The 26,404-nt window shown below is 40.5% G+C and overlaps 1 protein-coding gene and 1 pseudogene across 1 annotated transcript; both read left to right on the top strand.

The window, feature by feature from the left end:
• Positions 1-1,123: 1,123 nt before the first annotated feature.
• Positions 1,124-26,045, top strand: LOC134023815 (fucolectin-like; annotated as a pseudogene).
• On the top strand, positions 14,155-20,007 carry LOC134022994 (uncharacterized). The gene is made up of 3 exons (XM_062464766.1): positions 14,155-14,267; positions 18,635-18,824; positions 19,244-20,007. The coding sequence occupies exons 1-3, from the start codon at positions 14,163-14,165 to the stop codon at positions 19,549-19,551; spliced, it is 603 nt and encodes a 200-aa protein (XP_062320750.1). The 5' UTR covers positions 14,155-14,162; the 3' UTR covers positions 19,552-20,007.
• Positions 26,046-26,404: the final 359 nt, after the last annotated feature.

The raw sequence follows: 26,404 nt of genomic DNA, 5'->3' as shown, positions 1-26,404 counted from the left end.
GGCCACGGCCCCCACAACAAGGGTAGTTGGACTGTGTCTGGTTGAGACTGGGGACAGGATACTGCCAACTCTGGTTGGGGCTGGACGGAAGACAATCTAGAATCACAACCATAGCAGGGCTTAAGACGGTTAAAATGTACAACATTCTCCCCATTACTCCCCTTCAATTTATAAAGCAAATCCGATATTCTTTCAATAATTACGAATGGGCCTGCATATCGTCGTCTTAGCTTAGCGCACTGGACTTTTCTTCTCCTTTTGTCCCTTACCCAAAACTTTTCCCCGGGTTCGTAATACTGATGAGACACCTTCAAGTCATAAAAAGCTTTCTGACACTTGGAAGCTACCGCTTGATGCCTTTGAATAGCCCCCCCAACCGAGCGCAACCGCTCTCTTAACATGTGCACATAATTTCCTACATCTGGATAAGATTTGTCACCCAGCAGGATGTCCACAGGTAATGTAATGTCCCGACCAAACACTGCCTCATATGGGGTGTTTTTTGTACTGGCCTGTACACTACTACGGTATGCCATCATGACAAAGGGTAACAACGCATCCCAGTCAGTCTGGTTAGAATTCACAAAACTGGACAACATGGTGGTTAATGTGCTGTTTAGGCGCTCCACTAACCCATCAGACTGGGGATGGTAGGGGGTAGTACGCGTCTTATGAATTTCAAGAAGCTCCCAGACCTCCCGAAAAAGCTTTGACTCAAAATTGGTCCCCTGATCTGTATGGATCGAGCGTGGGGCTCCAAACCTCAAAATAAACTAGTCAACAAGTAAATTAGCAACTGTGCCCGCCTCCTGGTTTGGCATGGGAAAAGCCTCTGCCCACTTCGTAAAGTAATCAGCCAGAACCAGTACCGGTTGCCCTGGGTATAGTCACTGGCAAGGGCCCTACAATATCTAACGCCACCCTCTCAAAGGGCCGGGAAGTGGCTGATGTTGCCAAGGGTGCTCTTGGTGTTGGGCCCACGATCTTGTTAGCAGCACAGTCATGGCATGCCCTACACCACTTGTTGTAATGTTTCTTTTGGTTATACCGCTAGGGGGAGTTCTAGTATATATTAACCCCAGTTTAGCATGCCCTCGATCCCTGTTTTGTGCACGAGAAAAGTACCTGAGTTACTCTGTATGGCAACCTCTGCTTTTTCATATTAAAGCTCCAACTCGAGATATCATTCTTCTTGGTCCGTGTCTTTGGCTAGGTTACCACACCACTCTTTAACATCTTGGCTCCACCCTGGCCAAAAATACCTAGTGCGCACTTTATCAGACAACTTCCCAACCCCCAAATGCCCCCCTGTTTTGCAGTTGTGTAGGCTGTGGAGGACTAGCAGTACCAGTGACCTAGGTAAAACCTGTCGTGGACCCACTCTACCCCCTGGATCCACATAAACCAGCTCCCCTCCTTGCAAACATAGTGACTGCCATACAAGCCGGAATGGTCTTAACTCAGCTGTAGTCTGAAAGGAAGGAGTCGGATCCTGGTCCCAGGACTTGAGTGAGATCACTTGCCGTAGAACATTGTCCTCTTGTTGTTTTTGCTTTAGGTTCCACTCTAACCCCTGACCCTCCTGGATATGTAGTGTTGACACCCTCTCAATTCGGCACAATAAGGGGTCCGCATTACCATTCTGTTTTCCTGGTCTATGCTGGATGATGTACTGGAAAGATGCTAGCTTCTCTAACCACCTCGCTACCTGGCCCTCAGGTTCCTTAAAAGTATGCAGCCACTTCAGTGAGTTCCTATCCAGCTCCTATCTCCATATCGCTTGCATCTGTATTAAGGATGAATTGCTTTGCGGTGTCAGGATAAACCAAAATAGATGCTGTAATCAATTTCCTTTTTAGTGTGTCAAACGCGACTTGGCAAGCCTCATCCCACTGAACGTCTCTCTTTTTCTCACTGAGACACTGAAGTGGGTGTGCAACAGAACTGAACCTCTCCACAAACCGCCTGTAATATGAAGTTAACCCCAGAAAGCTCCTCACTTCAGTCACTCTTGTCAGAGTGGGCCACGGCCTTACCATTTCTACTTTTCCAGGGTCAGTGGCTACACCCGCAGCTGAAATGACATGGCCCAAATAGGTCACCCTCTTTGCAAACAGATCACATTTTGATGGTTTAACTTTCAGTTGTGCAGCTGCCAATCTATTTAACACTACCCCTAGCCGCTGTATATGTTCCTCAAAAGACCTTCCAAACACTATAATGTCATCTAGATAAACAAGACAGGTTATCCATTGCAAGTCAGCCAAGACCAGAGGGGGGGCAGAGGGGGGGCAGGACGCACAGACCTAGTTGGCTTTAGAGGTCTTTCAACAGGGCATGGAAGCTCCTATTGGGTCAATCTTGGTGTCAATCGAAAGGGGAGAGTTCAACGACGCCTTCATATTGTGAATACTCCTTTGCTAACCGGAGATAAGACCACTTTTATGTAAACAAGTTGTTTCTTCCGTCGGCTAACTTGCATAATGAAACACAGGATAATGGATATTTATGAATGAAGTACATTGTAGTTGGACGAACTACTTGACAGGGTTAGATACTTTGGATCTTTGGGAATGTAACCAGACCAAGTTTGACGGGATATTTTGCATACCTGGACCATGAACCGTGGAGGGTGAGTAAAACCTTTTTCGTATATATTCGTGACCGGACAAAGACGTTGACTGTACTTGCTGTTGCTACTTGATCTTGAAATGGATTACAGCAATGCAAGCACAAGAATCGTAGCTTTCCAATGATTTATGGAATGTGTAGCAGTCTAAAAATATATGTTTTGTTTGTGAGTGCGCAGTAACTTGGGCAGGAGGAGGGCTCGGTTCTGTCGCGCGGGCGGTATTGGACCGTAAACAGGTTGGACACTTGCGGCCTGTATCAACTAACAGTTCGCAATCCTGGCCACATATTTTCCCCTCCATTGCTTGCTGAAAAGCCAAACCTTAAAGGTCTCCTTGTCATACGCCCACTAGATGTCCGCAAATCAGGTTTAGCCTGCTGACCCCTTAGTGCACAAATCTCGTTCTGTAACTTTTGCAGTTCTAATTGCATATCCTGATGAGTAACTACTCTCCCTTCTGACCCCTCTGAGAGCATCTGTATGGCAGCTACAGTTTCTTTCTTCTCCAAAGCTTTTATATGCTCCAATTCAGCTGCCAAATTAATAGCAGCCTCAAGATTGTCTGGTTTACTACTATGCAGTTGCACCCTTACATCCCCACTACCAATTTTAGCAACGTACTGATCTTTGGCCAACATATCACGGGTAAAAATGTCAACAGTAGGGTAGGCTGTGTCAACCAATCGGCGGATAACATTACCAAAGTCCCTGGCAGTTTCTCCAGCTTTCCGACTCCTATCTTGCAGCTGGGCCCTGTTCCAATCAGCTTGTGTCTCAGGCCCCAAATAAGTCCCCATTGCTGCTTTAAGGCTAGCATAGCTGGTACGAGCCTCCGGAGCTAATCCCCAATACACCTCCCTGGCTTTCCCAATAAGTAAGAGACATAATTTTAAGCTTCATTAAGTTATCCCATCCATTGATCTCACTAGCCAAGTCAAATTGGTCGGACCAATCAGCCCACACTCTACCTTCTCCTGAGAAATTCTCAGGCATATACACCGGGTGCGCCATGGCACCAGCAGGGGCTGCCTGTCCCACTTCTAACTTCTTTTCGCCAGGCCACATTGTAACAATTCACCAACACCCACAATCCCACTGCTGCCACCAGTGTAGCGAACCGTACTTTTGTACAGGAATGGGGGAGAGGTGAATGGAACAATGCAGACTCTTATTTTTTTTCTTTATTAAGTGGGTACAAAAAACCGACAGCTTAGTGCTGTCTCTATACACAAGTCCAAAGCCCTACTCGCCCAGCCCCATATTAAAATACTGTCCACGACACCAACCCCAATGAGCAGTAACGGTCCTAGCACATTTGGCGCCCTAGGCAAGATTTATCACGAGCACGGATGCACTTCGGAAAATGCCGCCCCCCTCTTCATGCCGCCCTAGGCAGCTGCCTATGTCGCCTATAGGAAGGACCGGCCCTGCCAATGAGCCCAGTCCCAAGAGTCGCTACAGATATATCTCCAATCCTGGCGGAGAGGAAGGTCAGGAAGTGCGGCGTTTGTGAGTAGCGTCCTGCTGGAGTATGCCATACTCAGTACCCTACTCCACGTAGTCCGTGGCGATAATGTAATCCTTCTCCTTTCACTGTCTGCCGCTTGTCTCCGGAACCGCGTCCTCTGGCTCTGAGCACCCCTGGCTCCCGCTCGCATCAGCGTCTGGCTCTGGGCTGCGTTTCCCGATAACGATGGATCGTAGCAACGATCGAGCAAAAAACGAAACCATCGATATTTCTTACGTGCGTTTCCCAAACATGCTCGTAAGGAGTAGGCTAATCTATGTACTTTCAAGAGTTACGAATTTTCAAGAGACACTTTAGCTACGATGTCTTTAGGAACAGCCCGTAAAACTAAGATTCGTCGTACGATGGATTCTACGATCAATTTAGGCTTATGAGGCTTTCGGGAAACATACCCCTGGTCGCTTGGCTCCGTCTATGCAGGGCTCGACAATAACGATGGCCCGGGGCCAGTAAAAAGTAACGTCGGGACAGCTAAACTAGCAACTCACTGGCCCGATCGGGCCACTGCAAATTATTGATTGGAAAAAAAATGTGCATTGTAAAAGTTAACATCCTTCATATGTTTTGCTATCTGCTAAATGCATAAATAACTTTGCAGCTCGTGGGGCGCACAGTTGGCAAATCAAGAGTTGAGTAGTGAGTGATGACTGGTTGTCAAATTGTAATTCTCTAATCTCGATATTTTTTTTTACAACTGGCGCGAGACTGGCGCGAGACAATAAAGTGAAGATGGCAGCAAAGTAGAGCTACGAGCTCAAACAGAAGCAACTTTTTTTATGGAACGAAGATGCACTGTGTCGTCTGTCGTATGTTCCCGTCTTAAGCAGACAAAAGTGGATATTTTTACAGAGGCACCGACAATTTTCGAAAACAATACCTGACCAGCCATGCTAGCAGACAGCACATGGTTTGCGTGACAGCTAAGCGGATGGTTGACAATCCATCTTCGAGGCCGTTGACCATGCTGGTCAGGAATTTAAATGTAGATGCCCATCGTGTTATTGCACGACTTATAACAACGGCATATCACGTAATTAAGACGGGCCAGCCGTTCATCTCGTTCCCCCAGGCTATTGAACTGCAGCAGAAGAATGGTGTCGACTTGGGTACTTAGTATCATACTGATGAAATGCTATGGAAGCTTTTATATATTAACATTGAGGGACCAGAGGTTTCAGTTTCAGCCTGACAGAGTTGTGCATAGATGGCTGTCAGCAGGGAAGAGAGCACGTCATGTTTGAGGTTAAAAGTCAATTGTTTTGCTGACTATTACCTTTTAATTTTTTATCACTAGAAATGTGATTTCATTTTTGTTCTTTTTATATCCAGGATGTGTTTAATAAATGGTTAAACATGTTAACAGAATAACACAACTTATAAGTCTTTGGTTTTGTTGTAACAATGATAAATTACAACTTTTGTAGGGGGGGCCAGTAAAAACTGTCTTGGGGCCAGAAAGTTTCAAACCCACTGGCCCGATGGGGCCAGTGCCAAAATTTTTTAATGTTGAGCCCTGGTCTATGACTCGCCCCGTAGCGTGTCGTCTCGTTCACCACTTGCCGCACTCTACCTCCTCTATTCCCGATCCACACACAGTCCTCCTCTCTTCCTCTTGCTCCCTCCTCATATGCAACCTCCCCAATCACACCCAGGTGTGCCAATTAGTCCTTAATCAGAATTACCCATTGTCTGCCTAGTCTTTTCCTAGCCCCCCCCCTCCCAGCAATCCATACCACCTGAATTAACTTAATCATTAGTGATGATGAGTCCCACAGCTCATTCACATCACTGTACTTTAGAAACGGTAGGATTTTATTTCAGTCACTCTAAACAGTTTACTTACACCCAAGAGAATGTAGCAATTTATGTTCCATTGAATGTTCCATTTAACCCTTGTGCTGCCTTCGGGTCACATGACCCAAAGGTTCATAATGAACCATCGTTGTGTTTACCCAATTTTACCCAATACAAAAACAAATAAAAATAATTTTCTTTTAACCTTCGCAATGTGGGGGGTCTGAGACAGCCCAACGGTTAAAAGAAAATGTTTTACTTTGTTTTTGTATGCGGTAAAGTTGTCGCAATACGACTGTGGGTCACAACGACTGATGGGTCAGAATGACCCGAAGATAACACAAGGGTTAAGTTAGCAAGGACTGCCAACACATGACCCTTTTAAACCCATCCCAACCTTCAAAGGCCGTATCGGTACGTTTTGCGAACCTAATAATTTTTGCTTAAGTTCGAAACATTGACTGTATATAAAGAATGGACTTACATGGTTTGTGAAAGCCTGTTTTGAAGCCTTCGATTTTTGCACTTCCTGGTCGCCATCTTGGGTTTTTGGAGCCGGAAGTGACCATATTTGGACAAGAGGGCGAAATTGTGGAGGGGCGAAGGGCGGGTCCATGGGCAGGTCTGACTGAGAAGCCACCTCGCTAAAGGCCTTTCTCCTCTACTTGCCTCTATGTTGGCTAGTAAACCACGCAAAGTCTCTGCAAACATTGTTAGCTTCCATCGAAAAGACCCCCCTTGTCCAAACGGATAAGGGGGGTCCAAATATTCTGATCTTTGAGGCCTACTATCTATAGCCTGACGTTGTCATACTCATAATTCAAGTCAGAATATGAGTCTGATACTGCTCCATTGGGCTGTGATTATGGGGCGTGTTTCAACCGAACCCGGAAAAAAAATGCCTTCGCTTAATTGGATAGACCTACAACCAATCAGAACAACGTAGTATGTTAAGTTTTACCGAATCCTGTAGGAAGGACAGCAAAAACCTTTTTTCGATCGACAAATGCCTTGATCGCGTTTCTCTGTTCCTCTTTCAAAATTAATGCGCTGTCGATGTCTTCTAAAACAGACTCGATGGCAGAATCTACACATCAGCTCTCCAGCGGCAGCCATGTTTGTTGAAAACAAATTCAACCCAAGCGCTCTTTGGTGACGTGGTTGATTACGTTACTGTTGATCATCTGTCCATCATCGTATAAAGCCCGCCCTGACAATTTGATTGGTACGAACAGCTCTTGTTTGGGCATACTTTTTCCCCAATGGAGCAATGCCAGACCGAACTTCCTGACCAAAAAATGTTGTGGGTGGGGCTAAGTTCGGCTGGCACCCAGGCTATACTATCTACTTAATTATCACATTATTTTCAGAAGGACCATCAGGACACTGATAAGAAGAAAGGAATCTAGCTAATGACAACTGTAGACAATCTGAAGACAAGACAAGTTCAAACAGAACTCTGACCCTCTGGGACTCAAAATGCACACAGCCCAGTCTATGAATGGTCAACTTCTCAGCCAACATCCTCATGATATTAACTTACAAAGTTAGCACATAAACTTGTGATCTCTGACCCTTCAGACAAAACTTTATATCCAAACAAAAACTTTAACCAACTTCTCAAATCAAAATGTAAGGACCAAAACGCCCAAAATGTAAATCTTTTACTTGAATATTTGTCATTTGTATATGGTTTTTAATGTCACACCCTTCTCACTTTAAAATAGTTACTCTTACTCTTTTCACTCAAAGAACAACTCAAATAAAACCAATATTTTTTTCTTTTCTTTTTTTTTACAACACAGCTGTTTTCCACAATCTATTTACTTTTTTAATCAACTTTTTACCTTTATTTAAACCAGTTCCACTTTTTATCTGTATTCGTCAATATTCCACTTCCTCTGATGCATCTTTTAGAGCCTCAAACTTTTTTTTAACGACTTCAACGTAACAGGCCTCTAACCTCTTAATAAGGCCCCGGAGAGCCGGAGAGCTGCAGTTTCAGGACCACAGTTTCAGGACCACAGTTCTAGGACCCTGACAGCGCCACCTAACGATATTTGAATGGTTTGCGAAGATATTTGAATTGTTTGGTTTGCGAAGATATTTGAAACAACAATGTCACGAGAGGCAAGAAACAACGATGTCACTTTGAATGGTTTGCGAAGATTGGTTTGCGAAGATTGGTTTGCGAGAGGCAAGAAACGACGATGTCACAAAATCGCAACAAGATATTTGAATGGTTTGCGAAGATATGAAAATATGTTCGAATAATAAATATTGGATAATTAAAGAAATTAAAATCACATAAAATTAGAAAACAAATGTACATATTTCATAGATGTCAAGATCCAGTGTAATTTGATAAAATGAAGTAAGCAAATTAAATAACATAAAATAGTCTAAAGAAAAGGTGGAAAATATATCAATGTGTACAGGTGTGATGCCTGGAGTGACTTTAAAACGTTTTCTGGGACTACAGAGAACCAATGTACACCCTGCAACATGAGCCTTAAGGATTGGGGATCATTTGCAGATAGGCTACTTTTTGCTTTGATGGGCTTAACTTCACTAAAGTTCCAAAGTCAACAAAGCATTATGTCCTGAGAACATCAGTAATAACAAGCTCCTGGAGACCTAATACAAACAACTGGCCCTGTCTTCTGTGAACTGTTCAACTGGTCCTTGGAGGAACACACAGTTCTAGCTCTGTGGGAGACCTCTGCCATCTGCCTTGTTCCAAAGAAGAGCAGACCCAAACTTCCCAATGACTTCCAACCTTTAGCTCTTACATCAGTGGTGATGAAGAGTTTTGAATGTCTGATACTTTTGTAACTACAAGAGACAGTCCAGAACCTGGCAGATCAACTCCAGTTTGCCTACATGAAGAGTAGAAGTCTAGATGATGCTGCCCTTACATTGCTGCATCATGTACACTCCCATCTGGAAAAACTACAAGGCTTGTGTTTGTGGAATATCTCTAGTGCCTTTAACAGAATGTACGGGAATCTGTTGGGAATACAACTACTAAACATGAGTAAATCCTTGATTCATACTGCAGATAATTAAATTCCTAACACACACACAGGGTTCTGTCTTCTCCCCAGGTCAAAATACTTATTCAATGTACATATTCTCTGATTCATTTCATTATTTTATACTATGCTCTATTATACATAAATATCAAAAGTTATCTGACGAAATATAAGTAATCAGTTATACTTTATTTTATTTCATGTCATCATCACGTTTTCTTTGTGTGATGTGGGATGGATGAGGCTGCGGAGGATCCACAGCTTCCTTCTCTTCTGCTGCTGTTGGTGAACCTCTATGGTGGATGGATGGACTGCATGAGGATGCTTCCTTTGGTGTGGATGGGCATGCTAGGATGAACTGTTTTGTATTGGAGATGACTCAAAACTTTGACCACATGTAAGTGGATCAGATCATCTTTCTTATACCTGTAAATACTGCACATGCCTGTGAGTTCTGGAAAAGTGAAGTTATATTCTATTCTATTTGCTACAGCTTTTGCAGTCACTCAATCTCAAACACAAATGTGTAATGTTAGAGAAGCAAGACACAAGGACGGCTCTCAGGGCAGATTCAAGATATACGTTGTTTATTTAATTTTACAACCACCCATCGACCTCCATCACCTCTCCACATCGACCTCCATACAACTTCATTCTTCAATGAGACAGAAGCAAGAAAAACAAATATAAAAAACATTATGGATATTTAACTTTTCCTGACCCTTCAATATTCAAACCCCAGAAGTAGTTTGTTTGACGTTGAAAACCACTCCAGTGTCTTGAAATGATTTCGACAGCAAAGTTGAAGTTAGCTAGCTAACGTTGTCCAATTCAAGACACCAGAATTGTTTTATACATAACCATATGCGATTCACATTTGCTACTTACACTCTGATTCTCGTCCATCTTGTTCTGAGCCGTAACCCTACAATATTCACTACTGCAGGAATATATTGATTATCTTGTTCCGGTCCATGTTTATCCAATACGCTACGTGGCGCTGTCAGATAAAACGAGGGTCCTAGAACTGTGGTCCTGAAACTGTGGTCCTGAAACTGCAGCTCTCCGGCTCTCCGGGGTCTCCGGCTCTGCAGGTACCCCCTACTCCAAACAATTGCAGCACACAGTGACCGTCAAAGGAATTATCACCGTTTGTTGCAATTCCTGCGTCAACCACAGACGTCAGACCAGAGCTCCTTGGCCCCGCGTTCTCACCCAAAATTCTTAAGGGAGCCTCACGACAAACAAACATTCCTTTAAATCCTTCACCCCCTCTTGACCTAACTCCTTTTCTGCTAACTGTAAGCTAGTCTGAGGATGTTCCTTAACAATAGTCATGAAACCATCGTAATTAAAATCACTCTTGAAACCCACATAAATTATATTACACACCATAATGAATTGTGGAGATTCACACCAAAATATCCCACTCCCTCCCTTCAAGGCCACTCCCCAGAAATACATGAACATGGTAGGGAGAAGGACAGACAAGTAGCCTGTCCAATCATTGCATTCAATCTGAATACCGTCAAATCATTATTATGTTTATTACAGTCCTGCGACGCCCACAGATATCGGGTTGATTTCATTTTATTGTCAAACCTTTAGATTTAGGCCTATTTGTTGCTATCAGGATGTGAAGTTTGTCAGCAAATATGGAAAAACGTGCCTGCCTTTAACGAAACATTGTATTTCAGTCATTCTACAGATCACTTAATATTTTATACCCAAGAAAATGTAGCCATTGGAGGTTTTGCTACTCAATCCCCAAGCCACACCTGGGGGGAAACTGACCCCTGGTGACAAGTGAACTTGAAGGACACTGTAAAGATAATTTCTCAAGTAATGCACAGTCGTCGGATTCAAAGAAAGTACAATAGTTTAATGATTGCCAGCAAGGAGACAAAGTCTGATCGCAATACAAAGTTTGTCTGCTAGCATGTTGTGCTAGCTACCTATTTAAACAGACGCGCTCTTGACAGTCATTGGTTAATACAAAGGCATGCAAATGTTCCATGGCTCTTCTTCATTGGCTCCTTGCATAGACTTGGCGCGCGTGTTTACGTGTGTGCGTGTTTACGACATCAACCCTGATTGAAACACAACAACAGGATCTTCTGATGTCGCAAAAAGCTCCTTCACATAAGTGTGACACAAATGGTCAACAGACTTTGTGTCTCCACCTTAGACCTTCTCACACAGTATCTCCATAGAACAACCAAAACCCCCAACATCTTCTTGTCTTAACAAATGCTCACCCTTCCCCCAGGGTGATAAGAAAGCATAGAGTTTAGTTTGGGTGGCTCTGTTATCTGCTGACAAGGAATGCTAAGCATCTGTATTGTTCAGTATAAAACATCACATTCTTAATTTCTCCGACAGACACCTACACTGTCACCTTGGTCAGCGTCACCAACAGAGGGGACTGCTGTCCTCAGAGCATCAATGGTGCAGCAATCCATGTTGGGGATACCCTACTTAACAATGGCAATGACAACACAATGTGAGTCGTCTTACAACATACCACTATAGGCTGCATACCTGCATTGAGCTATGGGAATCCTCACTAAAATCCCACTCCAAATCTTTTGCAATCAAATAAAACTAGAAAGGTACATTTCCTGAAGAAAATGTGTGTGTTTGCTGAAAGAAGTTGAAACGATTGTTTTGATGGCTTGAATAGTGAAGAAGGTTTTACAAAATTTTTAAAAGAGGTATGTGCTTTAAAAACAAAATGGTGAGAAAAAGTGTTAAAAGTATATCTGTCATTGTTATGCATTGCGATATTTTCTTACTGTTGAAAATGGAGAAAAAACAGTGATGAAATGAGTATCTTATTGAGTGTTATCCAAAAGGACACTTGCTATTGCTACAAAGTGCACCAGTGACTGAAAAGGTCAAAAAATCAACATATGACGCTTACTTACTTTGGCACGTTTTGGGGCTCCTTTGGGTCTTCTTTTTGATACAATATGATGTTACATGACATTTCAGATTGCATTATGGTCCAAAATGGTCATCGATGTCTGTTATCCAGGACTGACATTTAAGAAATCACAGTTTGGAGACAGAAGTCTTTCTGTCATAAAATTGTTTATAAGCTTAGTATTATCACTATATGTTTAGGTATCATTGAAAACATCAGTACTATTATGCCCAAGTATATTTGAAATACTTTTATTCATATAAAAGGCTGTTATGGTAAGACCGATTATGTTCTATACAGCTAAAACAGCCTGGGGTCAAATTGACACCAAACATAATAGGAGGGTTACATAAACATGCCCTTACACGCTAAATGTCTGTTATTACATGCTATATTAATATAACTTTTAGGGAGGAACACTTTTAGTTATGACGTTAAACTATACTTTGTCACGAAATATAGTTGTGGCAAATAGCAAATGTTCCGTCTTTGAAACTACCTACAGATTTGAAAATTCCGTTGGCTAATTACAGGGCCTAACCTAAATGATGAAAATAAATAATAACTGAACTTGTAACAGTTTTGTTTCAAAGCACACTATTATGGTGAAATGTTATCTCGTGTTTGTTGAGTTAAAACCGAAATATTGTTGTTGCATAGCAAGCATCATAGCAAAAAGGCTAACAAACGTAAGAGTTAGCCTATACCCACCAATTAACATTAGTCCTTCATTCATGACATGGATACCGTAATAATCATACAGAGACATATTTGCATACCTTTATCTTTATCTCGTTTCTCCTCTTTTTCTTTTCTTTTTTTTTTTGAAATTGGGCACCTGATGGCTTACTTGACCTTTTCCTGTCCATTTTCTTTGGCACTCAACAGTCAACAGATTTCCCATCCCCCCAACACTGTCACTCACGACCAGAAGTCAAGACTAGCTGCACATTGTCCAACTAATGCTAGGTTTAATGACGTCGTCTAATTAAATATCCGTATACATATTTACATTAAAAAACTATTCAACTTACTACGACTCTTATCCATTAATTTATACTGTTAAGAGTGTGCTAACCGAATCTTTAAATGTTGCATTAAAGGTACATGCCCATGGATATTTTGAACTACTTACCAAATGACTCGCCATTGAAATCATCAGCATTCTAGTTTTGTTCTTATTCGCTGACGTTCTTTGTGTGATAGACAGACGAAAATGTCCAATGATACTAGACACAGAAATGGCTATATTTGATTGGCTTAGATGGTTTTGGGAGCAGTGTTCCCGCCTTCTTCTACGGAGACACAACTTTTTTTTACAAGTACACGAATCTTTTTCTTCTACGGAGACACAAAACTTTTTTTTACAAGTACACGAATCTTTTTTGCAAGTTACAAATCTTTTTTGCAAGTACACAAATCTTGCCTTCTTCTACGGAGACACAAAACTTTTTTTTGCAAGTACACGAATCATTTTCTACAGAGACACAAATCTTTTTTGCAAGTTACAAATCGTTTTTACAGAGCTCGCTCTCCTGGCACTAATTTCACGCCATAGAAATGTGAGTTATTTGGAAGAAAGTCGAGGTGCAACTGACTTTAGCCCACTAATTTAGAGTATTGCACTATACAGTGGACCCCAACCCCCCCCCCCCCCCCCCACCCCCCCTATGGGGCGCCGTTTGTATAAGGTTGCACGTCCGTTAATCCTGCTCATTTTTCGCACATTTAGCACAAATAAATGCAGCACGATTTTCAACTGTCACTTTTTTAAACATTTAGAGGGAAATTCATCTAAATACATGTCATAACTTATCCAGAGCAGTATGCAAAATAATAAAATAATATTTTAACTGTTAAAATCTAAATGTTAAATCTAAATGTTAAATCTAAATCTAAATGTTAAATCTAAATGTTAAATCTAAATCTAAATGTTGAATCTAAATCTAAATGTTAAATCTAAATGTTAAATCTAAATGTTAAATCTAAATCTAAATGTTAAATCTAAATGTTAAATGTTAAATCTAAATCTAAATGTTAAATCTAAATGTTAAATCTAAATCTAAATGTTAAATCTAAATGTTAAATCTAAATGTTAAATCTAAATGTTAAATCTAAATGTTAAATGTTAAATATTTAACTAAATATTTAGAAACGAGCCAATAGCTGAGCTCCTGGCAAGAGCGGTGCACACAGCCCCGCCCATACCTGGATCAGTGGGTGCAACGTGGGTGAAAGGACTCAAAGATGGCAAGTTCTTCCCAGCTAGGGGATATCGAACGTGCAGTTTTGGCAGGAGTGAGGGCAGCACTCCAAGGTACAGGTCCACCGGTGCCGTCCACATCATTAATGGTAAGTTGTTAAGTTGTTTGTGAATATGTGACTAACTTTCCCAGATTGCTTAGTTAGTGCGATCGCTCATCACCAGGCCCAAACGTAATTCGCCAGTGCAGAATTCCGACGAAAACCCGCGGAATATCAAATAGAATGCATTGGTCTGAGGTAGAATTTAACGCTAAATAAACTGGTCAACTCATGTCTCTATTCTTTAGAAATATTTAACCTGTCAACAAAGCCCATTGCCACCAGTGTAGTTAAGTATGTGATAGCAATCGAAGGATGTCTGCCAACCATGCAACTGATCAGTAACATTCACGTTAGCCTAGCTAGAGCTACTGTAGCTAATATTAAAACGTTAGACAAAAATGCAGATTCAGCCCTGAAGAATTGACACAGAAACACTTATCAACCAAAATTACAGAAATAGACAGGACCAGGGAGTTTTTAGGCGATCTTTAAGAGGATGGATGGATCAATACGCCAAGTCTGTCAACATTCACTCAACCAATTTTGTCGTAAAACTGCCGTGGAACATCGGTTGCTCCAACATGAGAACAGGAAGGCTAGCGGATTTCAGTCTGAATAACCGTAGAAAATGTGAAAGAAATCCGCAGATTTTGTTTGGGCTTGCTCATCACCATAATAAAAAAAAAATTTGGCTCTATATTACGACATGTTAGAAAATTAATGTCTTAGAATTCTATGTATCATCATGTACTGTAGCCAAGAGTCTTCTGAATCCAAAACTATAAGGCACTCAACTGTAGGCCAATGTATGACCCTTTCAGAGGCCATGATATCAACATAGTACCAGGTAGACTTCACCACCCTAGACCTTGAAGGGGCTTTATCGCTATATCTGACATTTAACATGTGGGCTCTTGTTTCAGGTCTCCACACCAGTGGTGCCGACAGGCACTTCCAACTCTGCCACCACGGTCACATCACTGAGATCATTAAGTTAAGTTGTGTTATAAAGCTAGAAAATGTTTGTTACCCTGAGTGAAATGAGTAATGTAGCTCAAAAAAGGAAATCCATCCAGAGACTAAAATAGGTTCTATATGACAAATTGTTATGTTTGGTGTGTCTTATAAGCCCTTGTGGGCTGGGCACATTTTGGTGTATTACAGGTAGATAAATAATTTACCAAATTACACTTACATCCTGTGCATGGCAAAATAACATGAGTAGAGTACCTCCACAACACTAATTGTCAGTCTAGAGGCCTGCATACAGTTCTTTACAGCTTCACTTTGTAACAGGCCGGTCATGATATTTTGTTCTCCTTGTTTTCAATAGGTTTCTCTGCCATCATTCCCTCGACGTAATGGGGCTCGTTCAGGATACTTGAACCAAAGGAACGTCAAAACATACACAAAGGAAGTTGTATGTTTGCCTTTTTCACCAGAGTCATCGGTCTTCATTATACCCAGAGGAGAAAGTCGGACCAAGTTAGCTCAAGCTGGCTTTGTTGGAAAAATTTCATTTTCCACAGAATGGTCTGAAGACCAACTGAGAAATGAAATAACGGCTATATTTAGAGGAGCGTATGGGTTATCAGAGCACCAGTCATTCCCATTTCAATTTTTGAGCACCATCAAGGGGTGTAAAAAATTGATGAAACCAAGGGTCACCTCCAACTTCCCTTGGGGTGGTAAAGAGGTTGCCTCTGTCTGTTCCAGCACTTGTCTGTACATCATGGCAGGAATGGAGGTTCCAGCACAGGTGAGCATGTTATTGCTTTTTTCTGAAAAAAGAAGTCAAGTGTGAACATGGCCTAACTTGCATAAGTGTGGTACATTCAAACTCAAAGAGACAAGTCATTGCCCGGTCATTAAACAAAGAAAAAAATCATAATCATACAAAACCAAGGATGCCCATTTCCATAGGACACAAAAGCATCAACTCTTGAACCCACTATCCACTCAAACTGGTGATCCAGTGATGAGTAAAACTGCACCCAATCGCTGAATCAACCCGCACCTCTTATTCCACCACAGCCCTTTGTTTACTGTAGCTACTGTAGATGTGGTACATTCCCCACTCCCAAAATATGTAATTGTTCAATCCGCTAAAGTTAGATGTGTAATACTGTAAATATTTCCCTTTGTAACGTTCAAGTTGCCTGTTTTACACCTTTTGTGCAGAATGTGTGCGTGGAACTCTCGGATGACAGCGATTTTGAAAGCCCCGCTGTACAACGAAGGAGAGGTGGGTAAAAAACAACAACACTTAAACCCCTGATCTGTGTGAAAATTGCTGTAAATAACAGCCCCTTGAGATTAATTGCTAATCATATTTTCTTCATATAGTGAGTCAGAGAAATGCAGTGTCCTGTGAAAGGCAAGAGGCTGTTGACACCAGTGCTCCATCTAACAATGGGACGGAATTGCAAGGACAGCCAGGGCAAACGGAAGCTACAATTCACTTTGCAGATTTCATGTATTAAACCTTTCCCATGTAACATTTAATTTACATTTTAGGATGGTAGATTTTGTAGGGGACTGTATCTTTTATCTTCCTGTGTGTACTATCTAGTCCTATTGATGTTGAAGAAGATGAAGCCATTGACGAGGCCATCAGACGCAGTCTTTTAGAAGAGTCTGTGCAGTCCTTACAGGATTCAAGGTATACTTGCATAGCTCATATTTATCTTCTAGTGTTCCACAATTTAAAGTAAGACAAGGTCAGTTTGGCTATCATGTGTGTTGGTAACCACTATGACCCATTTGTTTTTAAGGTTTGCAAAAACTTTGAGCAAAGAAGAAATAACAGGAATTGTAAAAGCACACAGTGAGAGGGTTGTCACAACAAAATGCAGACCAATCTACATCAGCCGAGGCAATGTGTGGACAACTGCCCTCCGACAGTTTAGTAGACGTACATTCTCTGAGAGTACAGATGTGCTGTATGTCACCTTTGCCAGTGACGAAGACACCAATGAAGATGCAGTAGACCTTGGAGGGCCTAGGCGAGAATTCTTCCGTCTACTTGTAAAAGCTATCTACAAAGAGAGTGGAGCTTTTAAAGGTAAACTTTTTTGCTTACATCTTTATTTAATACATGTTAGATGTAATTCTGTGTTGTTGAAATACAGGGTAAAATAGTGGTTTTAAATACTGGATAAATTGCCCTCTCCTCCATTTAGTCATTTTACCTATAAAATGTTAACGTTTTTATTGCCCTCACAGATTTGGAACACTTTAGGCTTGATGTGTAAAAAACATTCAGTCGTATGTTAATGGTATTCAGGTTATGGTTATGGAATCTTGAATTATTATTTTTATCTTAAACATATAAGCATATTGTTTTGTCCTTTTCTCCTAGAGTCTCCAAATGGCTTCATTCTAAGAATGAACATTTCACATGTGCAGAACAGAGTGTACCGGACTGTTGGACAAATGATGTCTACCATCATAGTCCAGGGTGGTGAACCTCCAGCCCTCCTTTCTCCTCTTGTAGTGGACTACCTTCTGACTGGAAACATCTTCCATGTGAATGTCACTCCCGAGGATGTAGCTGACATGGAACTGAGAGAAGCTCTGAAGAAGGTATGAAATTGGCACAATACATTTTTCGACTATGAATGCCTCTGTCTTATCTTTCTTGTTATGCACTTTAAGGTTGATCAAGCAGCAACCAATGATGAGCTGGAGCAAGCAGTGGAATGTTGTGACTCATGGAGATACCAAATCGAAGGTCTTCCAAACCCAGTCAGCATGGACAACAAAGATGCATTTGTACAGAATGCAATACTTTTTCATGTCCTCATTCAACGACAGAGCTGCTACGATCAGTTAGTTGAGGGTTTGAACTACTACGAGGTAAGTTTAAACTTAAATGTAACTGTAATTGCATTCTAGTGTACAACAGGAGATAAACAGTTTTAATTGTCTACAGACAATTGTAACAGAGGCCAACAGGTTTGTAAGCTCTGCTGTTATGAAGCCAGCTGTGCTCAGATTCACTTGGAACATGGCATGTACTATATTATATTATGTACTATACTATATTAGTGGCGAAAAGTAGCCCAGAGGTTAGAGAAGTTATCTGGCAACCGAAAGGTTGCCATCCTGGGCAAGATTTCTGTGAAAACTGACATGGTGGGAATTGGTAACCAGGTGTTTGGATGCCACCTACAACCCATGCTCCCTTGAGCAAGACACAAACTACCCTCCGGGAGCTACAATGTAACTGCCTTCTACTGTAGCCTCTGTGTAGGTGTGTGGATCTGGGGGGAGTATTGGACAAGAGAAAAAAACATCATTATTTGTGTAGAGTGAAAAAGTATTGAAAAGAGATTGTAAAATAGTGAAATATAACAAATGAAATATTATTTTTGTGAATTATGTTTACACAAATGTATTTGTTTTGACAGGTTCTACCACTCCTGAAAGAAAATCCTGGCATGAGGGTCCTTCTTGATATGCCTGAACAACCTGGTGATGTCACAGCAGATGTTGTAGGTGCCCTCCTGAAATCCAACTACTCTGTTCTGGGAAGCAACAGAAGACCCAGAGAGGAGATGATGGTGGTTAAGTTCAGGGAGTTTCTCCACTGTGTACAAGGTAAATGGATTTGTTAACAATGTATGTTTAAGAAATAAGCATTAAGCTTATTCAACAACAACAAAAAATCTTACTACTATGGGGCATCATGTAAAATTATTTGATTGTTTTCTGGATCAGAGAGACAAGTCAGCAAATTGTAGTACAGACACATTTCCAATATATAGTCTCAAAACAAGCAGTCCAGCTCCTTTTTAATTCCAGACTAGTCCTTACAGTTTCAAAAGCTTCAAACTCCATTACTTGACACAGAACAAACACACACTGTCCTACTGCTGTGTTCTGCCTTATTCCTACCTATGTTGAGGATAACAACTATACTATAATTTCACCGTCTATAATCTGTGTCAAAATGTATTTAAAGATATGTGGAGATAATTCTGTTTTGTACATGTTTTCTACCTTTTCCACCCTTGTAGAGAAGGAGGTTGGGGAACGTCTTAATGCCAGGAACCTCACTGAGGCAGAAAGCATGTTGATCCTGACACTAAATCCGGGACACATTCTAGCTTTTGCAACGGGAAGCAGCAAAGTTCCTGCAATTGGATTTGTTCCTACTCCAAAACTGAGTTTTGTCCATGATGACACAAAACACCTTCCCCTTGCTCACACATGCTCAAATGAGCTTCAGATCTTTGTTAACAGAAAGAATCTGGCAGATGATGATGAATTTGATTACCATTTTCTGGTGGCTCTAATGAATGGAGCCACTTTCAGTGCAGTGTAGTCTAACCAAATCTTGGAAGTCCAGCTGCTTAATAAGCACCACTACTCATTGATATGTTAATGTTGCCTTTTTATTATTCATTAGTAGAGGAACAAGAGTTAGTTACACAGTTACATTTACAATTTTGTGAAATAAAAATTCCTGTACTCTGCGATATAATGTTTTTCCCTTGTTTCCATCATTTTCAAGAGGGTTTACTGCAACAACCAATTCTTGCAAGTCATGGTGGTTAAGTGGGCAAAAGGAGTCATGTGCAAGAGATGCTGATACTGAGTCCACTGTTCTTTCGTCAGTTGCAGTTTCAGGATTGTTAAGTAACAGAAGATGTCTGTCTAGTGTGAAAAGCTGAACTGGGGTTCTGTTGGCTTCAGAGGAGATTGAATGATTATTAAATGCAGCTTTAAACTCATCCAATGTCCGATTGATCCTGGGAATGTACACATAATGGAGAGAAAATAAATCTGATTCATTGTCTATGTCCAAAGCCTCCATTGACTCTAGCTCGTAGAAAATAGGTGCAAACACATCACGGCAGTTTCTGTTCAGGTCCCAATTGAATCGTTCGATTCGTTGATTATGTACAGAGCTTCCAGTCAACACAGAATTGTCACCTCTGTGCACTCTCATGTCTTCCCAAATACGGACATTCTCCCCTCCATGATCAGTTCTGATATGAAGTGGCCGGCCAAGTTCACTGATGGCTGTATTGAAAAGGTCCATAACAGTTTCAGCCCAGTTGTTGTTGGAACACTGGACAAACGTTAACATTCTACTGTAACCATCCATTGCGCAATGGACAACTAATTTCCATCTAATAAGTTTGTGATTGCCATCTACGTGCCATATATAGTTTGGAAAAGGCACAGTGTATACTCGTCTTTGTATTGTTCCTGTTCTCCTGGACTCCACCCCAGCACCATCAACCCTTTTTACAGAGTCTCTGAGACGATGTCTCTGCACCACAATGTTTCTGGCACGTAAATGTCCATTAGGCATAACTTCTCCTACATGAGGATGCTCTGATTTGATGTCACTTATGGTTGCATCCAATTCTTCATCGCATCCAATTCTTCACCGCAAATGTCACAAAATGTTGTGTGCCTTATGTTATATTCCCGCATGAGTTTGTATAATGTCGGTCTGGATATCCGCAGGACCGAAGCTACTTCAGATAGTGTTGTCCCGAGCCGTAGCAAGCGCTCGATGTCCTCTTTAGAAATTACAGTATCATCCTAAAAAATAGGAAAAACAGACAAGAAATGTACTATTTTGATGATATCATTTTGCAATGCACATAATGTACCACCCCCGCCACCCACTAACTAGGTTATGGTCAATTCTTTGCTGAATCTCGCATTTTTGGCTAACGTTTTAATATTGGCTACAGTAGCTAGGCTAACATGAATGTTACTGATCAGTTGCATGGTTGGCAGACATCCTTCGATTGCTATCACATACTTAACTACACTGGTGGCAATGGGCTTTGTTGACAGGTTAAATATTTCTAAAGAATAGAGACATGAGTTGACCAGTTTATTTAGCATTAAATTCTACCTCAGACCAATGCATTCTATTTGATATTCCGCGGGTTTTCGTCGGAATTCTGCACTGGCGAATTACGTTTGGGCCTGGTGATGAGCGATCGCACTAACTAAGCAATCTGGGAAAGTTAGTCACATATTCACAAACAACTTAACAACTTAACAACTTACCATTAATGATGTGGACGGCACCGGTGGACCTGTACCTTGGAGTGCTGCCCTCACTCCTGCCAAAACTGCACGTTCGATATCCCCTAGCTGAGAAGAACTTGCCATCTTTGAGTCCTTTCACCCACGTTGCACCCACTGATCCAGGTATGGGCGGGGCTGTGTGCACCGCTCTTGCCAGGAGCTCAGCTATTGGCTCGTTTCTAAATATTTAGTTAAATATTTAGCTAAATATTTAGTTAAATATTTAACATTTAGATTTAGATTTAACATTTTGATTTAACATTTAACATTTAGATTTAACATTTAGATTTAGATTTAACATTTAGATTTAACATTTAGATTTAACATTTAGATTTAGATTTAACATTTAACATTTAGATTTAACATTTAGATTTAACATTTAGATTTAGATTTAACATTTAGATTTAACATTTAGATTTAACATTTAGATTTAGATTTAACATTTAACATTTAGATTTAGATTTAACATTTAACATTTAGATTTAACATTTAGATTTAACATTTAGATTTTAACAGTTAAAATATTATTTTATTATTTTGCATACTGCTCTGGATAAGTTATGACATGTATTTAGATGAATTTCCCTCTAAATGTTTAAAAAAGTGACAGTTGAAAATCGTGCTGCATTTATTTGTGCTAAATGTGTGATAAATGAGCAGGATTAACGGACGTGCAACCTTTTACAAACGGCGCCCCATTGTTTGCTTTTCTACAGGTACACTCTTGCACTTTTTGAGGTTCATGTTGTTTAATTGTAACTTGTTTAACTACATGCACTTATGGTTCTTCCCTTTGACACTTATTTGTTTTTGTTCACAATGTATGCTCATGTTTTGGCTACACGCAATGTTTGGGGCTATCTCGTTATGATCAGTGACCTATGCACTTTTGTAAAGCTCTTTCTTGGAAGTCGCTTTGGATAAAAGCGTCTACTAAATTAATAAATGTAAATGTAGCTGTGGTCCAATGTGTTGTTTTTGACTGTTCTGCCTATGTGTTCTATGATTGACTGTTAATTCATGACTGAAAGTTATGAATTAACCAAGATTATTAATCATGTTATCCTCTGAAAGAATAAAATAAAATAAAACAGCATTGGAAGAGACTGATAGAATGATACATTTATACTGTATAGATTGTGTTGTTAATTGTGCCATAAAACTCTGCATAATTATGCCACTACTCTGATGCAATAATAAAAATCAGTCAAAAGGAAGTTGAAGTATGCTCTTGCCAAAATGTTCTTCAACTATTTAACTTTCAGTATGTGTATGTGTGATTGACCAAGTGTGCTGGGATACCCGAGATGACAGGGGGAGAGGTGAAGGAATTTGAATGTGGGGAAATGGAGGCGTTCTACCATTGGAGGAGGGGATCCCTTACTGAATTGCTCCTCCCAAGGTTTCTTCAATTTTTTTCTCCTCTAGTGAGTTTGTCTGGGAGTTTTTCCTTGTCTTCCTTGAGGGTTTAGGTTGGTTGAGGGGCAGTTCTATGGGCGTATGTGAAGCCCTCTGTGATATTGCTTGTTAAAAGGGCTATACATTTAGATTCGATTTTTTGATTTGACAAATAGACAACTCCACGGCAACCAAAACAAACCATATTACAAATCACTGCAAACCAAGAAATAAGTCAATGCAACTACATATACACACACTGTACCTCAAGTCGAGCCTGTGACGCATGCATCTGAATAAAAGTATTTCGCAATTCTTTGGGATGAAGCCACCTCATCACCACTTTATTCATAGCTTGTGAGATTGATCTACAGTAGACCACTAATGGGCAAGTTAATAGTTTATCTCTGTATCAACTCACAGAATACAAATGTTTCTCAAGACACATTTCTCCACATGAATGACGTTTCAGAATCAGAATTCGGTTTATTCGCCATGTATATTATACAAACACAGAATTTACTGTGGCAGGGAGGTGCAAAACACTAAACATATACGAATCTTAAATTAAGTAAAAGTACAAAAGTTTAACTATTTCTAAGAACTAAACAATCTAAGAATACAACGTTTCATGTTATCTGCTTCATGTTTGCTGTCCAGATGTCTTCTTTTCCTCTGAACTCCAACAAACCATTGTAAGCAGATCGTATTAGTGAAGCAATTTTGCAAAATTGCAAAAGGAAAATTACTTTTGGATGCTATACAGCATTTTGACCTTGATCTTTGAGACTGTAAACATGGCCTGATCAACGGCCTGAGGGGCATGAGACAATAAGTTATTTCAGACTGATTTTGTATATGCCTACTGCCTACACAACATGCCTGTATACTGTTACTATGCAACTTAAGGAAAATAAAATAGCTGAATTTTGAGTGTAATATTGACGTGATTATAATGTTGAATAATGCCTTTTTCATAAAGATGAAAGACATTTCTTTATTATTTCTGTCGAGAGGTGCATGGTTTGGACAGTGTTTGGAAAATCATCCAACTACAGGTAAAACTAAGTTGTTATTCAGATCCACAGTTAATTTGGCTTGTAACTTAGTAGAAATAGGATTTAATTGAAAATAGGCCTACAGTTGGAGTGGAGAATACGTTTAGCAATGCCAGACAATTTGCGGAAAAAACTATTCAGCAAATATAGATGTTTATAACTCAGTATCAGAAGTAGGGACATACATATGGTTATTATTATTTGTAAGGGAACACTGTAATTTTTTAAGATGTTCAACAAAAGTAGATTCTAAAGCCTATTATACAATACATCTGAAAAAAAGAACACCAAAATTTTTTACACAAATTATAAATATTTTTTTCCAGCATCATGTCTCAATGGTCATAGAAGGGTCATGCATTTACGTAAAGAGCTTTAGATGCTTTAGACTAGTACAGCAGGAGCCTATAGCTTAGTGATTTACACCCATAAAAATCTTATCTCAAAGCATTTGTTGAGATAAGAGAATATATACGGGGATGATAGTTTTGGATATTTTGACATAAAGTACAATAGAAATATATAATGTCCTGTTTCCAATTCACATCAGTATCTGTTGAAGATGCATCTGAAGAAGGTGCTACTCATGAACTACTCTAGAAAAAGTACAGTTATTAGACACTGATCTTCAGATGGATGGAGGACCCTTATAGAATGTGTCCTATTTTATATGATGCCTGGACTCTAAGTTACATATTTTGACAAGATTAGTTGATATAGTTTGTTCCAAACATGCCATTGACAACCCTCTCAACTCATCTCTTGGCCAAAGAACTGCCATATAGATCTGTTCCAGGGAGAAATGTTTTCAGTGCCGCTTGTCACGATGAAAAAGTTGCTGTGTGCCCTCACTGCCATGCAAAATAATTGCCTTTGGTCTTTACAATATATCCTTGAAATTATGTATTTTGGGAAAGTTTAGCTAATTTGCTGTTCATTACTTATTTATTTATTATTGCCTGTGTTTAATTGTGCTTCTTTCAGAGAACCTGGCTTCATCTGGATCAGCTACTCAGTCGTCCCAGTATAACAATCTGGGAAGTGCCAGCAACGCCATAGACAGGAAGCGTGTCGCAAATTACATGTGTGGCTCCTGTACCCACACAAACCCTGAGACCAACCCTTGGTGGAGGAGTGGATTTGTTGGACACTTATAATATCACCTCCGTCACCATCACCAACAGATGGGACTGCTGTGGTGAGAGGATTGCAGGAGCTGAGATCCATGTAGGAAATGGAATGGAAGGAGTCAATAACCCTCTGTAAGAAGATAAGATATGATCCTTTATAGTATGATAATGCTCACACAATCTAGAACTTTTTCTCATTTGAATTAATCTCTAAATATACAGGACCTGGCAGTACTGATGCTTTTCTACAAACAGGATCAAGACAATCTGAGGTGTGCTCTCCACAAAAAGGTCATTACCAACTTACTTACATTATGTGTTTGTGTGCTTATGTGTGATTGACCAGGTGTGCTGTGATACGTGAGATGAAAGATGGAGAGGTGAGGGAGTTTGCATGTGGCGAGATGGAGGGGCGCTACGTCACTGTTGTCCTGCCAGGGAAGGAGAAGAAGCTCAGCCTCTGTGAGGTGGAGGTCCACGGTGGCACAACAAGGAATACAACAAGTAATTCCTTTGCATCCACATATTGTACATCCACCGGATGTTCCAAATGAAACCTATCATTTTTTCCAGATAGAGTACAAATGTTAAATGTCCCGTTTCCAGTTCACCTCCATATTTGTTAAAGTTGCATCTGAAAAGATGGCTACTCATGTACTACTCTTGAAAAGTACAGTTATAAGAAACTGAACTTTTGGTTGATCGAGGACCCTTATAGAATGTGTCGTATTGTATATGATGCCTGGACTCTAAGTTACATATTTTGACAAGATTAGTTCATGTAATTTGTTCCAAACATGCCATTGACAACCTTCTCAACTCATCTCTTGCTCCAAAGAACTGCCAACTGTTCCAGGGAGAAATGTTTTCAGTGCCCTTTGTAAGGATGAAAAAGTACCTGGTAAGGAGCAATCGCTGTGTGCCCTCACTGCCATGCAAAATAATTGCCTTTGGTCGTTACAATATATCCTTGAAATCATGTATTTTGGGAAAGTTGAGCTAATTTGCTGTTCATTACTTATGTATTTATTTATTATTGCCTGTGTTTAATCGTGCTTCTTTCAGAGAACCTGGCTTCATCTGGATCAGCTACTCAGTCGTCCCAGTATGACAAACTGGGAAGTGCCAGCAACGCCATAGACAGGAAGCGTGTCGCAAAGTACATGAGTAGCTGAGTACATGAGTCAATAACCCTCTGTAAGGAGATAAGATGCTTTTCTACAAACAGGATCAAGACAATCTGAGGTGTGCTCTCCACAAAATGGTCATTACCAACTTACTTACATTATGTGTTTGTGTGCTTATGTGTGATTGACCAGGTGTGCTGTGATACGTGAGATGAAAGATGGAGAGGTGAGGGAGTTTGCATGTGGCGAGATGGAGGGGCGCTATGTCACTGTTGTCCTGCCAGGGAAGGAGAAGAAGCTCAGCCTCTGTGAGGTGGAGGTCCACGGTGGCACAACAAGGAAGACAACAACATACCCTAAAGATGCCAGACGTACTTGATTTAAATAAACATAAAAAAGTCACAAAT

Source organism: Osmerus eperlanus, chromosome 7 (assembly GCF_963692335.1).
Source record: "Osmerus eperlanus chromosome 7, fOsmEpe2.1, whole genome shotgun sequence".
Classification (NCBI taxonomy): Eukaryota; Metazoa; Chordata; class Actinopteri; order Osmeriformes; family Osmeridae; genus Osmerus; species Osmerus eperlanus.
Note: the sequence above shows the minus strand (reverse complement) of the source record. Positions and strands in the feature narration are given on the sequence as shown.